The 17,441-nt window shown below is 37.0% G+C and overlaps 1 protein-coding gene across 2 annotated transcripts in view; it reads right to left on the bottom strand.

Annotated features, from left to right (window-relative positions):
* ARHGAP42 (Rho GTPase activating protein 42) overlaps nucleotides 1-17,441 on the bottom strand; it is a 279,971-nt gene that overhangs the window by 192,361 nt on the left and 70,169 nt on the right. For both annotated transcript variants that reach the window (XM_044258255.1, XM_044258254.1), the window contains exon 2: nucleotides 15,883-15,978. In XM_044258255.1, coding sequence (XP_044114190.1) covers nucleotides 15,883-15,978 — 96 coding nt within the window. The remainder of the gene's footprint in view (nucleotides 1-15,882; nucleotides 15,979-17,441) is intronic.

Consider the following 17,441-nt stretch of genomic DNA (forward strand, 5'->3'; position numbering starts at 1 on the left):
TAGTTAAGCATTAAAGAACAATGAGAAATGCATAACCTACAAATGAAATGTCACAAAATTAAACTTTTATTAAGTTGCCCCTGTATTCTGCACAGAGTAAGAACTGCCGCATCTCTGCTTCATCACTTGTCCATTACCATCAACTGTGCCATGTTTGTTCCATTCAGTACACAGATGCCAATCTAGACACACAGGGCAAAGAGAGAGAATCCTCACGTTGGAATCCACAATATCCAGCATTTCTTTCTATTTTTACTTGCTTCTGTTTATTCTCTAACTATACTACCCAGACTCTTTGTAATCTAGTCTCCTTTAAATTCCCAACTCCTGTTCTTTATGCCTCCCTCCCCACCTGGGTTCTGATATTCCATATGTCCTCAGGCACTTACCATGCTATACTTTCATCTATGAACATGGGTTCCAACATTACCCACCACTGCACATGTGGGCTGAAATTTAGAACTTCTGGCAAGAATATCAATTTTTCACTTTTTTTGGTATAAGGTGATTTTCAGTCTGGTTTTTCTTATCCTCACTGGCATAATGGGACTCAAAGAGTTTACACCTTCTTTCCAGGGGATTCACTTGTAAAAGAGAACTACACCATTCCAGATGGCTAGGATTACCTATTACAACTGAGGAGAATCAGGACTCCAAGACGAAAAGTCACACTGGAGGCAAAGAAGTAATTCTACACTATCAAATGGTTTTTCCTTCCCAGATTTTCTCTGAATGGAGATACGGTCTTGTTGTAATATCTGCTTTGAAACTGCTGAACTACCAAGTACTTGAGAGTTTTAGTATACTCATACATATGAATGCAGGGCATATATGTTATATAATATTCAAGTCAAATTTTGGCAAATGAATACATACAAATATAGAAAGACAGCCTTTCAGTTTCACACAATTTCAAAACTTCATTCTAGCTGGTTTCTTTGAACACTTCACACCATCTCATTACTTCAAATGAATTTCTTCTGAATCCCAAAGGTCTTTCACTCTGAGATTTTATGTTAATGTAATAAGTATTATTGTGCATAACACAGTTTACAAGTCACACGCTTTTGTTTTTTTTCAAAGCATATATTTTAGAAGACCTGTGCTATTCTGATGTTGCCTTGTTTTGTTTGTTTTTTAAAGATTTATTTATTTGAGAGAGAGAGAGTGTGTGAACTGGAGTACATGGAGAGAGAGGTAGAGAGTGTCTCCAGCAGAGTCCCTGCTAAATGCAGAGCTGGATGAGGGGTTTGATCTCATGAACCTGAGATCATGACCTAAGCCAAAATCAAGAGTTGGACACTTACCTGAGCCAGCTACATGCCCCCCTTTTTCTTAAAGATCTGATGTTGTCCTATTTTAGTTTAGTTTTATTTTAGTGTCATTTGACATGTTTCCTAAAGCCAAAACAAGCCCCAAACCAGAAACAATTTTCCCCCAGTATGTAGACCACTCACACTTTGGAGCCCTTCTACCAAGAGGCAGAGATGTCATACAAACTATCTAATTTAATTCACATAACGGTATGAGGTGCTGAGTAGGTTTTAGCTTCATTTTCCAGATTAAAAAAAAAAAGAGTATCAATCACCTTAAGTAACTTGTCCCATGATCTCAAAGCTAAGTTAAGTGGAGAAGCAGGAATTTAATTTTGATTATTTCATTCCAAAGTCTATTCTACTTCAGCAAACCATTATTGCCAAAGGAGGAGAAGGAAGGAGGGAGGAGGGAGGCAGGGAAGGTATTGCCAGCTTACTACCCTACCACCTTATAGCAAAGAACAGACTTATCTTTAAAAGCAAACAGTTCCAGAGCTGTTCATGCTCAAGGGGTAATCAGGCCACAGATATCTTGCCTTAAAGGGAACAATCAGTAATCTGTTGCTGACAGCCGCTTACACCAAAACCACCAATCCTTACCACCTCCCAGCATTCTTTCACATTCCACAGAGGCACCCCATTCACACTCCTCTGCACCCAATCCTCCTGCCACCACCCTGCTGAAGCTTCAACATCCGCTTCCTTGTCCAACATCCAGCTTCTCTTTTCCACAACCTCTTAACCTCCAGTGACCTTTTCCCTGCTGTAATTCACACTCCCACAAGGACACTAAGAGTTCAAGCTATCTAACCCCTTAGCTTTTTGCTTTTTGGCAATCCCTTTATTCGACTCTAGTTTACTCCTAATCCTATTTCCCACAGAGGCTATCTAAAAAGAATTTTCTTTCTCAGGAACCCAGCCCCAACCTCCCCTCACTCACTGGTACCAGATGGCCTAGCCTCCTGCTTTTCTGAGAGAAGTTCAAGACCCTCTGATTAACACTGTATTTATTCATCCTCTTTAACTTGCATCAGAAAGGGGCCCTCTTTTTCCCAAAAGCTAACAGCTCCCCATAAAGCTTCTAACCTTCCCCTTCCCCAACTCTAGCTACATTTCTGTCATTTCCATCATCACTCTTCTCCCACATAGCTATTTCTCTTCATCCCAAGTCTAAGAAGTTATTCCCATGTACTCTATCCTCATGAAGGAGGAAGAGCAGGGAGATGTGAGGGTTGGGGGTGGAGGAGGAGATTTGTTTAACACTTGCACCACCATTGCACACACTCTTTAATCCTCAATACCCCACAAGGTGGCCACAAATATAACACCCAAATCTTCTTTCACCATCCTATTCTTCAAATAATAAATCTGAAATACGGAGATTAAGTAATATCCAAGATCACAGAGCTAACAACTTGCAGAGTAAAACTTTGAACCCACATGAGATGTATCTACTTTCCCCCTACTGTAGGCATGGTCCTACACCTCCAGCTCATGAACCTGAGCAAATCCAGTTATGTCCCAAGAACTTCTAATAGAGAGTCTGTCTGCATCTCAAAACTTAATATGTGTCAAAACTTGACTCATAATTCCACTCTATACTCAGGTACTCTGCCACATATAAACACATAAATGGGCTCATAAAACCATTCTGCTAGTAACTCAAGTGATAGATTAACCTCAATCCTCCCTTCTATACATCCAGTCACCAAATACTGCTGATCTGTCTCCTCTCCCCTCTTGTTCCATACCCATGGAAAGATATCACTTCATCTCTGCTGTGATATTACAGCCTAATTATTGGTTTCCAAGCTTCTATGACTCTAATTCATCATATGTACTATTGGTCAGAATAAAATTCATAATGGGCACATTTGATTATGTCATTATTTACTCATTCAAGGTTGTTGTCTGGATAAAGTCCAAACTCCATATTGCAAGCAATGTGGAACCTCCAGTATGTGACCATAGGTGCCTTTATAACACCATCGCCTGAAATGCTACTCTTTCTAATCTCTAACTTAGCACTTTGAAACTAGTAGACATTCCTATAGTTCCCATTTTCATGCCTTTCCTTTACCTGCATTTGCTAAGCTGTATCTTACCTAACCCCTAGGACCCTCTCTATTCAAGCATCTTCTCATGTCCCCAGTCAGAAGTCCCTTCTCCAGCTTTGGTGCTTGCACAGCAGGTTTGTTTTTACTATACTTAAAGCACTCAGCACATTCTCCTCAGTATTATAGTAAATTACATCATAAAACTATTTTTATTTTTACCTTCTTCTATTTTGTAAGATATAAGAAGATTTTATTCATATTTGCATGTACTAAATTGTACATAAGCTTCTTTGCACAAAGATAATCATTACTGATAGGAAATGCTACAGAATCCAAAGTCAACCAGCATGAATTAAGTCACACTTGGTGATTTTAATTTGAAAAGCTGATTTTTTTTTTTTCCCAATCTCTGGGAGATTTGCAGAGCTATATACACTGGCCCATGAATGCCATCTCTCATTTTAAGGTTCCACATCTCCTTTTTTTGCATAAACTAAAACCTTTTATTCAGGCTGTGAAGGACAATGATATGGCAATAAATGACCAGGTTTTCCTACAAACATGTGTCTTCTACAGCATTAATGGTTCCACTGGGAAAATGCTGAGCATCAAAGATCTGGTGATCCAAAAAGCAGAAACCCTGAAACAGAGTTTTTCCCTATTTTCGTACCTTCTCCAGTTGAGCCCCCCTCGGTATAAACACAAGTCTATTGTTGAGAGCAGTGGTTTTCCACAGGCTAATATCAGATACCAAGAATCTCCCAAAATTAAAGACTCCTAAGGTTTCATCCCAGGAGATTCCACCTTCATTCAGGCCCAGGATAGAGCCCAGAAGTCAAATTTTAAAGGCTTCCCATAGCTGATTCTGATAACAGGCAGTCTCGAAACTACTGGCTTTAGTGGAAGGCAGGCAGAGGAAAAATGTATGCCTTGTATGAGGAATTAAGAGTTAAAACTATATTTAAATAGAAAACTGTATACATTTTAATAAAATTTGTAAGAATTATCTCTATTTCCTCCTTGAAGCTTATTGGTATGTTCAATGGCAGTAGTACTCTTGGCCCTTCTGGTTATGGAGGAAATAAGACATCATCTTTGAGTCCCAAGAATAAAGCATGACCTGAAGGATCTTCTCCCCACAGTACTTTGAATCATGACTTAGCAACTATTCTGAATTCTGTCTCAAAGAATCACTCAGAATTAGCCTTTTTGTCCAGCCACATATTCCTAGCTTAGTACATAAGTCAAACTTTTTTTTAAGCCTATTATCCAACTCTTTTCTTGCTTTCTAACTTCTCCCTCTATACTTTGTTTCTTCTATTCTTTGTTTCTTCCCCACAACCACCAAGCCTCTCTTCAATGTTCATATATTTGTCCTTGCCATTTGCCAATGAGCTTTCCAGTAATCTCTTGGGTGTCCATGTCCTGCCTCCTAACTCACTTATTTCAAACACAGTTTTTAGAACTATTGCCTTTCTGGTCCAAGCATTTTATGTCAAAATGAAACTGTACTTTCATTTTTTCATTCACATTTAGAAATGTTCTCTCTTGGTCCATAAAAGACTAGCTGAGGAGGGCAATCTTTGACTCACTCTGGCAAATATTTCTGTGCTATAATTTAACACATATATGCCAGAATAAACCTCCTAAAGGACAACTTCAATCAAAAGCCTTATGTGTCTCTTGAGAACATGCAAATGAAACTTTAAACTATATGGCAAAGCCCTCTAAGATATTCTCTGGCTCTCAATCCTTATACTCCAGCTAAAAGGATGTTACACCTTCATTTTCTTCAAGACTGCATATATCAAGACGATGAACATTGAAGTACACAGACTAAATATGCCCAAGCAAGGGAAGAAGTCCAATGGTCTAGAACAAAAGGATATACTGGAGAAATGCTTTCACATTCTAAATGCTTCAGAAAAAAAATCAGCATGCTTACAACTACCATGGCTCAGAAGTATTTACTACCTTTATGACTTTGGCACCAAGCTTTCAAATCTAGAAATGAGTCAGTGTTTTCATGGTCATATAAATCTGATTGACTACACAGGGAAAGGAAGATAAAATAGGTTTACTTTATAAGAAGTTTGCAGTGATACCACTCTTAAAATTAGCTCTCTCTGCATTAAAATTACTTACGAAAAATTTTTATCGAATCTCCTTTTTTATCTCTATGGCATTTATCAGTCTAATTTCATGTACAATTAACTTATACCTCTTATCTAACTACTCTCACAAATCCCCATGAGAGTGGGATTATTTTTCTGCTTTGCACAATGATGTGTCTTTAGCACTCAGTGTCTGACAAATCACAGGTGCTTGATAAGGCTTTATTGAAGGAAGGAAGGAAGGAATCATTGAATCAATAAATGAATGAGTGAACAAATGAACAAGTAAACTCAACTCAAAGTTCCTGACCTAGGAAGTGGGCAATCAAAGTTCCAATACTGGTGTGACTTTAGCACATCATTTTACCTGTGTCTAAAAAAAAAAAAATGATAAGAGTTAGCTCCCATGTTCTCCAGGGTCTCTATCTACTCTAAGATACTAAACTTGGGATTCTAAGAAATGAAGCCAACATTTCTAAATCAGAAGTAATACTTTCTGATAATTTAAATAAACAAAAATAATAGCCAGTACAACTCCCCACCTTCCTACCTCCACATGTACATGAAGAAGGTATTAAAATTGTTGTAGTACTAAAGAAATGCAGCTTCTGGACAGAAAGACATAAAACAATTGAGATAAAATGGTTATCTTCAAAAGCTGTTTTTCCATGCAGACTATGTTCAACATGAGCGAGTAAACTAGGTAATTACTAACAAAATAGTAAACTACGCACCTAACATCCACACAAGACACCACTTACCTTTATGGTACCCGATGTTTACCAATAGGCAATAAAAGATATTTGTTATTATGCAAGAAATTATGAAAAAAATCATGGGTATATCATGATTCAGAATTGCAATTACAAGTCAACAATACAATTTCAGTTTTACTAAGACCATTCTATTCATACAGAAAATTAAAGAGATGCACTCTAAGTGCAGTTCTGTGGGTCAATGCCAGCATATTAAAAAAACATAGATATCATATCCATAAGTTACATTATTAAAGTCAGGCTACCCATGACCCATTTTCTTCTGGGCACAAGCCCAGAGATACAGCCAAGTAAAACAATTTTTTAAAAAGCTCATCTGGGGGGCGCCTGGGTGGCTCAGTGGGTTAAGCCGCTGCCTTCGGCTCAGGTCATGATCTCAGAATCCTGGGATCGAGTCCCGCGTCAGGCTCTCTGCTCAGCGGGGAGCCTGCTTCCTCCTCTCTCTCTGCCTGCCTCTCTGCCTGCTTGTGATCTCTCTCTGTCTAAATAAATAAATAAATAAATAAATATCTTTAAAAAAAAAAAAAAGCTCATCTGGGGCAGCCTTCTTAAATCTTCCATAGGCAGTCAAATTAATCTTTTTAAAATGCAAATATAACATTATTTCTCTGATTAACATATTGCAATGCTTCTCATTACCTTTAGGTTAAAATTCAGATTCCTCACAGGGTGTATTAAGTCTTACCTACCTGTCCACAACCTTCACACATGCTATTTTTCCCTTGGGTATCTCCTTTGCTCTCAAGGCCTTCATTCACCCCTTCCTTAGACCTGGAATCTTATCCCTACCCCCCTTTACCTAGTATTTCTCCATGACTAATTTAAACATCACTCCCTCAGAGTAGCCTTCCCTCATCTTCCCACCCACCCAATTAGACCTGGTCTATCTTGAGTATGTATGATCTCTTAGCATAATATACTTTAGTTTTATAGCATTCAACATAATTACAGCTTAACTGTGGTTGGTTGTTTAATGTTGGTCACCCAGTGAAAATATAAATTACTTAAGCCACTGATAGTGCTTTAGACACCTGTGTACTTAATTGGCACTTGTGTACTTATAGAACAAATGAGTTTTAGTGGCAGGAAATACAGACATATGGAGGTTAAAAAGAGTGGAAGAAAGATTCAAAAGCAAGTTCCTGACTCTAATCTCTGGTCCTTTGACTTGTTCAAGTAACCAGGTTGGGTCCAATGGAGTCACTCATGCTGAACCCCTTGTCAGCAAACCAAAACTTAAGTTTCTGTACTTGCTCTCCCAGAAAAAGAAGGCCTTAAGTCAATCAAACACGGCTTGCTTGCTCAGCACAAGTTACCTAACCCAATTCCAAACTTACCTTACCTCCATACAAGGAAAGTAACCCTGCTTTAGCCAATTAGCAAACTCCCCGTACAATTTCTTTGCTCTTGTTCACTTTGGGCTAAAAAATCTCTTGCTACCTGCAGTTCTTCAGAACTACTTTCTATCTGCTAGATTGGGTGCTGCCTGATCCATAAATTGTTGAATAAAGCCAATAAGATCTTTAAAATTTACTCAGTAAATTGTATTCAACACAATTTAGACTATCACTCTTAGCAAAAAAGAAATGCAGCTTCTGGACAGAAAAACATAAAACAATTGAGATAAAATGGTTATCTTCAAAAGCTGTTTTCCATGCAGACTATATTCAACATGAGCAGATAAACTCCAGTATCTGCTGGATAAGCAGGAGCAAAAAACAACCCTGTTAGTGGTCAACCAGTCATGGCTGCCTCACTGCACCTTAGTTTATACAGTAGATGCTGGAATCAGTCATCTCAACTTTTCCACGTTTATGTATAAACACAAAAGCGCCAGGAGCACTGACTTCAGAGATACCAAAATATTGTAGAATAGGCATATTCACAAATACAGAATTTGTGAATAATGAGGTTAAACTACATATTCCCGCATCTCAAATTATATAGGCCCTGCAGCGTTCATTTCACTGTCTAGTCATTTTGTTGAGATTTAAGCTATCCTAAGTCCTTAAAAACAAATAAAAGATCTTTCCCTCCCTATCCACTCACCTTGAAATCAGCCTTCTTTAATTTATGTTGTCCTAAAAGGAATATACTGCTGCCATTTTAGCCTCTAAGTTAGTGCACTCCAAGAGGACAAGAGCTATTAACTAGCTTCACCACCAGGTCCCCAGGGATTAGCACAGTGTAATCCAACAGTCAATAAACTGGGTGGCTCAGTGGGTTAGGCCGCTGCCTTCGGCTCGGGTCATGATCTCAGGGTCCTGGGATTGAGTCCCGCATCGGACTCTCTGCTCAGCAGGGAGCCTGCTTCCCTCTCTCTCTCTCTGCCTGCCTCTCTGCCTGCTTGTGATTTCTCTCTGTCAAATAAATAAATAAAATCTTTAAAAAAAAAAAAAAATAAATAAAAATAAATTATAGAATACAAAAATCTTTACCTCTGCTTTGAAATCTTTAGAAATACTAAGAAATTTGTTCTAAATGATTCCCAAGTACATGCAAAAGTTAGGTGTGTATATGTGCTTGTATAACGTTTAGTTTATTACTATATTGAAAAGTCCATGCTAGACATATCTAAATATATGCATACTTTATTTAATATATGACTCTAAAATTCTATTTAGGTAACTTACAATGATTCACTTCTATTACTAGGTTTCATAGGGGGACTATTGATGTAACAAATATTTACTAATCCTCTGCTACAAATAAAGCACTTAATTACTAGTACTATGCAGGAATAGGAATATAAATACAACTTTCTAACCTCGAAGAGCACACAATTTGCTGGAGTTGATAAGAAAGTTCTCTCTGAAACTTAATAAACTACTTTTTTGTTAAGCAGATCACTAAAGAAAAAAAGGGGTTTCAAGGAATTAAAGCAGATCAGTAAGTTGTAACATAAGTTTCGGTTGTTTTTCAGAGCCTGAAATTTAAGAATCTAAGCCTTTCAATTTCAAATTGAATCAAATTACACACTTTAAAACATGGAGCTAATATAATAAAAACCTCTCTCTCAAGTGGCATGTTTTTTAAAGACAGGAACTCCACCTGAAATATGCAACTTTCCCAGCTGTTTCAATCCTTAATTGTGGGTGGTTACTGTGTGGGTGCAAAAATAGGGTGGTTAAAAAAAATGGAAAACAATAATTCAATTGTCCAACTGAGAGCCATTAAAAACCAAAATATGCTTCCTCTACAGAGTTCAAAAGAAAATGTTATTTGTATAAACAATTTAGGCATTTGGAAATGTTCCACTTTAATAGAAGACTTCCTGATTTATGTAACTACATTTAAGTGGGTTATAATGACGGTTTCTAAGTGATAGGTTCTCTTCATAGGTTCTCTCATTTTCAGCAAATGAGAAGGTAATTGTTTCCAAGAATCCAGTTAAAATCACAGGTCTCTTTTTTGAAGAGTTCAGTTGCAGTTGGTAATGATATTGTCTCTGGTTTGGAAATTTTTTCCTAAACAGTGCTCAAGAAGAGTATCATGGCCACATTCCACCTTCAAATATCAGTCATAATCTGTATGGATGAATATTTAATCACAAAGTTCTGAAGAAAATCTTTCCAGAAGCATTTCATAATTCAATATTTTAAAAGTTGAATTTTATTAAAGTTGAAGAAAATAGGTTCTTTTTTTTTTTTTTTAGCTAAAATCATTTATGATCTTTTAAGTACATTTCCAGGGTTTATAAATACACCAGTTATTATTTTTAACCTGAAACACACGTTACTACCTCAAAGTGCTTTTATAATGTATAGGAACCTCTTCAAAACACATAAAGCAGGGGCGCCTGGGTGGCTCAGTGGTTAAGCTGCTGCCTTCGGCTCAGGTCATGATCTCGGGGTCCTGGGATCGGGCCCCACATTGGGCTCTCTGCTCAGCGGGGAGCCTGCTTCCTCCTCTCTCTCTGCCTGCCTCTCTGCCTACTTGTGATCTCTCTCTGTCAAATAAATAGATAAAATCTTTAAAAAAAAAAAAAAACAAACACACACACACACACACAAAGCAAACCATTTGCCACCTTTTCCACCCTAGACTATATTCTTACTTAATACTTGCAAAACTGGAGCACATAGGACCTTTCCACTGGACCTAACAGATGCATTCTCTGAATGGATGGATTTATTTGGCACATCATTTATATATTGTCCCCATAATACTTTCCCTAATAAGGAAAATGAAAAAAATTTTCCAGCTATTACTTTGAAAGATTTCTTCTCTTTCACACCCTCTGAATAGGCATCAGCGATCACTGTCGGGCTCCTGTCTATATACCAAGGTGACTCAGGCTCACAGTTACGTCACTTTACTTTTGAGAAGTAATCAAACAACAAATATTTGCACCTGAGCAAAGCACTGCTGGCTCAGAAAAAACAATAAAGCCCCTGTGACTTGAAAAGTCATTATTTTAAATTTGTGTCCTATAGTCTCACTTTTAGACATGTTCTCCTAAAGAAGAATCAGTAGAGTCCAATACAGATAATAGAGTATACAAAACTTGATTTAGTCTGAGTTACCATCCATTAATCTGTACACTATAATTTGTATGTAGATTTCCACAGAAAATGTTTTTTTTAAAGACGTAACATGTCTTTATTCTACAACTATTAAGCACTAACAATTGTTACTGCTATGTCTGCATATCTGCATTCAAAACAGTAAATACATGAACAGGAATATATGAGCTATGACAGAAATATCTGTGCAATCATTATGAATATATTTTGATCGGAATTACCTAAGTGATGATCTCATTTCCGCACTCAGAGTTAGAAGCCGTAACCTTAGTTGACAAGTGGTTGTGTGTTGTCTGTCTCCACCACAGGAATTTTCTGTTTAGGTGTGTCCAAAAGAATGAAGTCCCCACCTAAAATATTTACTAGCAAACTGACTCTCCTTCTCAGTAAATGTTTAATCTCTTGAGTGCAAGGTTCGTGTTGTCCAAAACTTTCCTAAGAGTTACACAGGCCATCATACAACACGGCTAACTAAGCTGTTTATGCACAATTGCAACTGGACTTTCCACTGGTTTCTAAGATAACATAGAATGTACAAGATTTGCTTCATATTAATGACTAACATTTTTATTGGCACTAGCTCAGCCTAATAATACCTGATTTTTAATATAGACTTTTAAGACTTTGGTTAAAAGTGATTTCAAATTATAGGCACCAAATATAGGAACAAAATAAAGTAAGTGCATGCCACAACCTTGATCTGGACATAAATTCTGAAGTAATACACCAAGATGTAGAGGCTTTTATTATCCTATACTCTAATGTGCTAAATTAACCTAGCCAAACAACCTATCCCATAGGTAGAGTCACAATAGTAACTGTGAGCTTCTATTGTTTGAATGAGCCAGTATAAACAGTGTTTACAAAAAGACACTATTTTATTTTCTGTAGAGATAAACCTTTTATTTCCCACTAGTAAGGTTTTAAGGGTAGGGCCATGACTTTGGAAGTTATCAATTCCCTTGTGTGTACAGGCATGAGAACTGATGCAGTGGGCATTGTTTTTTTGCATTTACATATGCATTACTTACTGTGTAAATATAGTTAAATGATAGTATATTTTGTATCTGGTCTACCTATATAATTATTTAAGGAGGACTGAATTTTACAGCAGTTTGTAATCACTCTGTACCTTCCCTTACCAATTTCTAAGTCCCAAATGTCCAACTACTGAACTTATTCCTGAGTCTTTACTCAGTTCAATCCTTGGAAAAGGGAGGAGTAATGACCTCTTGCCATTTTTGAATGGAATGAAAGGTGCTAAAGGAAGGGCACAGGATGCTATCCTGCTTAGGACTTCAATTTTGGAAACAACTGACCTGTTCTCTGAGCCCTAGAAATTCCATAGTGGGTTCACAGACAACTAATTACATTTTACTTCCTTCCAAGCCAGAAATGTTTCACACTACTAAAAAACAAACAATCGACACTTGTGCACAAACCTCCCTTGTGCCCTCCTCCTGCCCAAAAGGGTGGGAACAGAAGGGGACAGAGGAAGAATGGGCCTGGCTTACAGGCCAGATACAGGCCTACCTACCTACAAAACTCCGGGAACAGCTTCCACAAATTAAATAATTATATTGATACGACAAAAGAACCTTCTTTTCCTTACATTGCTCAAAATCTATTTTTCACCCTATTCCATTGTAAGCACACTGAAAGCAGACATATCTTACTTATCTTCTAACCACCTTCCCATCCATTCCCACAACTCACATGCAAAAAGACTGCAAACATCTTGATTTTACAAGTTATTTTTCATTGACATTGCTTGCTTATAAAAGATGAGTTTTTGTAAGTCATCATCTTTAATGGTTCCATCACAAAACTACTCTGGACCAAGAGTGTTGTGGCTATTACTCAATGCTAAGAGTCATAGCTTTCCCTACTTCATTCTTCTTTGGTTAAATCAGAGGAATAAATGGGCTGAAACTGGGTTTCAACAAGCTATTTTAAACAAAGCTAAAATTATGTACCTTCCCATATAGAATTAAAACTGCTGATAAAAGTAAACAAAGAAGACTGGATAGAGGTGGGTAAGGATAGTTCCTTGCACTGCACCCACTCCAGCCATAAGTCTCAGGGATACATTCCCAGGTCACTGTCCTTGAAACAATAGTTTGCCATATCCTCATAATGTTCCATGTTAGAAATAGCTATTTAAGTCTTCTCTTCATTATGTAGTTATTTTTAAATGTTTAGAATGCACTTGAGGGCTCAGTATAAGGAATAAAAAGTGTTGGATAGTGAAGATAAAGGAAGATAGCTATATTTTTACATTTCATAAATAATTTTTTACACTAATTTTTGTTCTAAATTAGGTTTTCCTAATAAAATTTTAATGTCTGAATCAGATTCCCAGTAATAGGAGCTACATAAGTCTTCTGATTCAAAAGCATCAAGGAGCATTACATCTATCCTTACATAGCATTCATCTTCTGTTCCCCAAGATCTAACTCCTCAAAGCCCTCAAAACACTAGAATTTAATCCAGTATCCATTGCCTAGAATAAACCTTCACCCACTGATCAACACCTTTCAAATCTAATCTGTAAGAGACACAACATCCATACTAACTAAGTTCAAATTCACCACCGTCTAGGAAAATCACCTAACATCCACCTGCAAGGCTGCAGAGCATATATTTAAAAATCCCACCTCTTTAGTTACATGTGACTTTAATAAGGTATTTTAAGTAAATAGTTTAAAGGAAATTAAGAGAAATATGTACCCATATGTTTATTGTACTTTTTAACAAGACCAACCAGAACTGACCTGAATGTTCCATAGAGTTTATTTCTTAAGTTTATGTATCTGAACCAGATGAAATATTTTAAGTCATGAAATTATTAAAAATCAGAATATATATGAAAACCCAGAGTATTTGCCATAAAGAAAACAAATTATATATATTATTAAATATACATACATATATATATATATAATTTATATATATAATTCTGTCAGAAAAATATACACATAACTTTATAAGGAAAATTATGTCATTTATTCAGCAATTTACCATGAGTCAGGCCCTAGGTCAGGTGATAAAGCTAAAGTGGTTTTAAAAAAGAAAAAAAAGGGGCCCATGGGTAGCTCAGTTGGTTCAGTGATCAATTATTAATTTTGGCTCAGGTCATGTTCACAGGGTCAAGAGACAGAGTTCCAGGTTGGGCTCCATGCTGGGCTGTGGAGCCTGCTTAAGATTCTCTTCTCCCTCTGCTGTCCCTCAAACCCCACTCCTGCACTCTTGCTTAATCTCTCTTTAAAAAAAAAAAAAGAAAGAAAGAAAAGAATCTGGCCTCTGCCTTCTTGGAATTACATTTACATTACTAAGTGAAAATAAATACCCTTATATAAGTATATGGGGTGTTTTTTTCTAAATAATAACGCTAACATGTTAGTATTCTAATAATATTAACTAGGCTTTTTGGCCAGGTGTGTGTTATAAGCCTATGTTGGGGGTAGATATTTAGGACACAAATATCAAGAAGTGCCACACAAAAATGACAACTATTGTTCCAAGTGCAAGTGGCGCATGGTCACTGAAGGTGCCTTTTCTCATTCATCCTGTAAAGAGAAAGAAGTCATGCTGATGAGGACCATGTGGCAGTCCTTCTCCCTACATCGGAGGACTGAAGGACTGACGGAGGAGGAGTCATTTTTGATTTCAAGAGCCAGCTACCTCTCCATTCCCCTGAGTAACTAACACTCTTAGGAGCAACCAAATAAAGTGACCCCCTGCCACAGCGCCTCTGAAAGGCACCACCTTGACCCTATTGATGTATGCATAATGAAAATCCCAAATGCAGGGAGAACTTGTCTAAGAACTCTGAATTCTGCCAGTGATTTATCCAGAAGGTACTTTTATGAATGTAGGCAAGCTAAAGCGACACAATGCATCAAACTCAGTCCGCCTATCTTCTCCAGGGGTCTTTCTTCGGTGGTGATAACACTGCCCTTGCCTTTCACAGCTAGGTTTGGGCTTATTACTTAGGTTCTCAAAAATAAAAATATACTGTTTAAGAATACATCTCTAACTAACAGAAATGGTAGAGGAAGAAGAGAAATGTGATTGCGAAGGGGCATGTCAGGGATTACAAATCCTTACTACTCAAAGTGTGGTCCATGGACCAGCCCTGCCAACAACACCTACAAGTCTGTTAGAAATGCAGAATCACACACTCCGCCTGAGCTTTTCTGTATCAGAATCTGCATTTCGTAAGATCTCCAGCTGCTTCATATATACATTAAACCTTGAGAGTCACTGTTCTAAATACCTGTAATATTCTATTTCATATTATACTTTAAAATATACATATTCTATGCAGTCTTCTAATTATGTGATATGTCTCTAATTTAGCCTACAAATGGATCTACTGTCCACAAACTGTTAAGTAGTAATTGTTAAAATGTGGGGGAAAGGAATGCTTCATGAATCTGATCCTCAAACAGTAACAATTCAGATACAGATAAAACTTCAGGGATCACATAACCCAACCCTCTTCACTTTATGGGAAATAAAACCATCTGAATCAGGAAGGGGAATGCCCCCCAAGGTCAGATTGCTGAATAATGAAGGCAAAGTTGGATTAGGACTCAAGTCTCCTGATCCTCAGTAATATTTTATATCCTATAATAATACTGGCTTAAAACATCATGACTGAATTTTTCCTTTATAAGCAAATACTCATGTTACAAGAGAAATCAGTATTAAATTTTTTAAAAAGTAAAATAATTCTTAAAACCAGTACCTTGAATATTTAATAGTAGATGCCCAATATCTATTTGAATGAATGATTCACTTTGAGGCAGAGACAAACATCGCTATCCGCCTCTTCTTAAAGAGCTGAGGTAAATTATAGAATAATTAATAAGTAATTTCCTTATGGAAAAAAAAAACAGTTCAAGTTTTAGGCAATTTATAATACTCTTCTCTACAACAACCAAAAATTGCCCTTACACTTTTATCAAAATGAGAATATTTTACATGTTTAGTATTTGGGTATGTAAATCTGTTTGACTTCAATGAAATCAATATCTGAAGTAGGACTTTTAAAATTATGCAGAATATTAAAGAACAGTAGTACTCACCGATACTAATTTCATCATCTGTTTCAGCATCACCAATACATTCAAATTGGAAATCTTGCAGTGACTGGGAAAATTTCTGTACTGCCATAGATAGATCTGTAATTAAAAGTTCAAAAAAATCATAAGTTGAAGTACCATGGAATATGAGATTTTTCATTTCCATTCTAATTTCCATTGTAATACCATACTTACCAGAAGCTTTTAAAATACTAGCTTGACAAATTTAAGCCGATTTTAAAGAGACTAATAAAGAAATATTTTAGGAATTGGTTCTGCTCTGCTCCCAGGGAATTTGCCCCTTTAAGAAAGTTTTGGTGCCAGTTTTGTATTATCTGGAAACCAATTCCCAAAGCCTTTATTGAATAACTGCCATTCAGTCCCCATAAATGGAGTATTTATGAAAAAAAGAAAGAAAAGAAAAAAAGGGAAGAAAGGGAAGAAAGAGAGAAAAGGAAGAAAGAATGAAAGAAAGAAAAGAAGGAAAGAATGCTACTAAGGTTGCTACTGGAGTAGGGAAAAAGGGAGGGGAAAGCAGCCATTCTTTGATTAGAAAAGGTCCCCAATGTACAGACTACAGAGCAGGTAAGGAATGTGTTTTGATCTCCTAAGGCCACCTACAAGGTTGTTTACATATGACCTTGTGAATTATAGGGGATCCCAAGCTAAATATTCTTCAATCCTGGCATCAGTCTGAACAAAATCCAGAGTCTGACTAAATTCAGAAGAATTCTTTATTCCTAGAGAGAATAAAGAAAAGCCCAGAATAATGAGAAGTAAATCCCTGGGATGCAGCCTAACAGAGTGATTAAGAATGCACTCTGGAGCCATGCTGCCTGGGTGGAAATCCAAGTCCCATCAAGTTCTTGCTATGTGACCTCCTGCAAATTATTTAACTCCTCTGGGCCTTTGTATCCTCTTCTGCAAAGAGTGCATAACAATTGCATAACCACCTCACACAACTGTTTCAAGGATTGAGTAAATTAATACTTGCAAGGGATTTAGAACCAAGTATGATACTTAATAAACACTGTATAAGTTTTTTTAAGTAAAATTATAAATCAATCTGACAATGCAGCATAACAGAGGCTTTAAACATCCCACCTCTCATAACTACTCTGATCATCCATACCAACCTTTCCACACAAGTCTGTGCCAGTAGCAAAACATATTTTTTCTGGAATTCACTCTATAATTTCAGTTAGTGGTATCTCACATGGGTTTAAGTCCAATACCTGAACTCTTGCATTTAATTCAAGCAATAGAACCCACGGAAGATGCTCTCCTCAACAATGTTTAGCCAGACTCCTCTGGACCTTACCTTGACTAGGCCTCTACCTTGGCTCCCAGTCCTCACTGGCCCTACATACTTCAGTTTTTGCAAGACTCTTGCCAAGTCATTTTTTTCCCCCAAGTCATTTTAGAAAGAATTCTCCACTTAGGGATATGAGACCAAAAATCTTCATCCCCTACCCTTGTCCTTGTCCTACCTTCACCAAGAATCCTCCTTCCTTTGATGTCTCCTACTAGTAATTTTCCATTCCAATCCAACATCTCCCTAA

The sequence above is a fragment of the Neovison vison genome, chromosome 7 (assembly GCF_020171115.1).
Source record: "Neovison vison isolate M4711 chromosome 7, ASM_NN_V1, whole genome shotgun sequence".
Classification (NCBI taxonomy): domain Eukaryota; kingdom Metazoa; phylum Chordata; class Mammalia; order Carnivora; family Mustelidae; genus Neogale; species Neogale vison.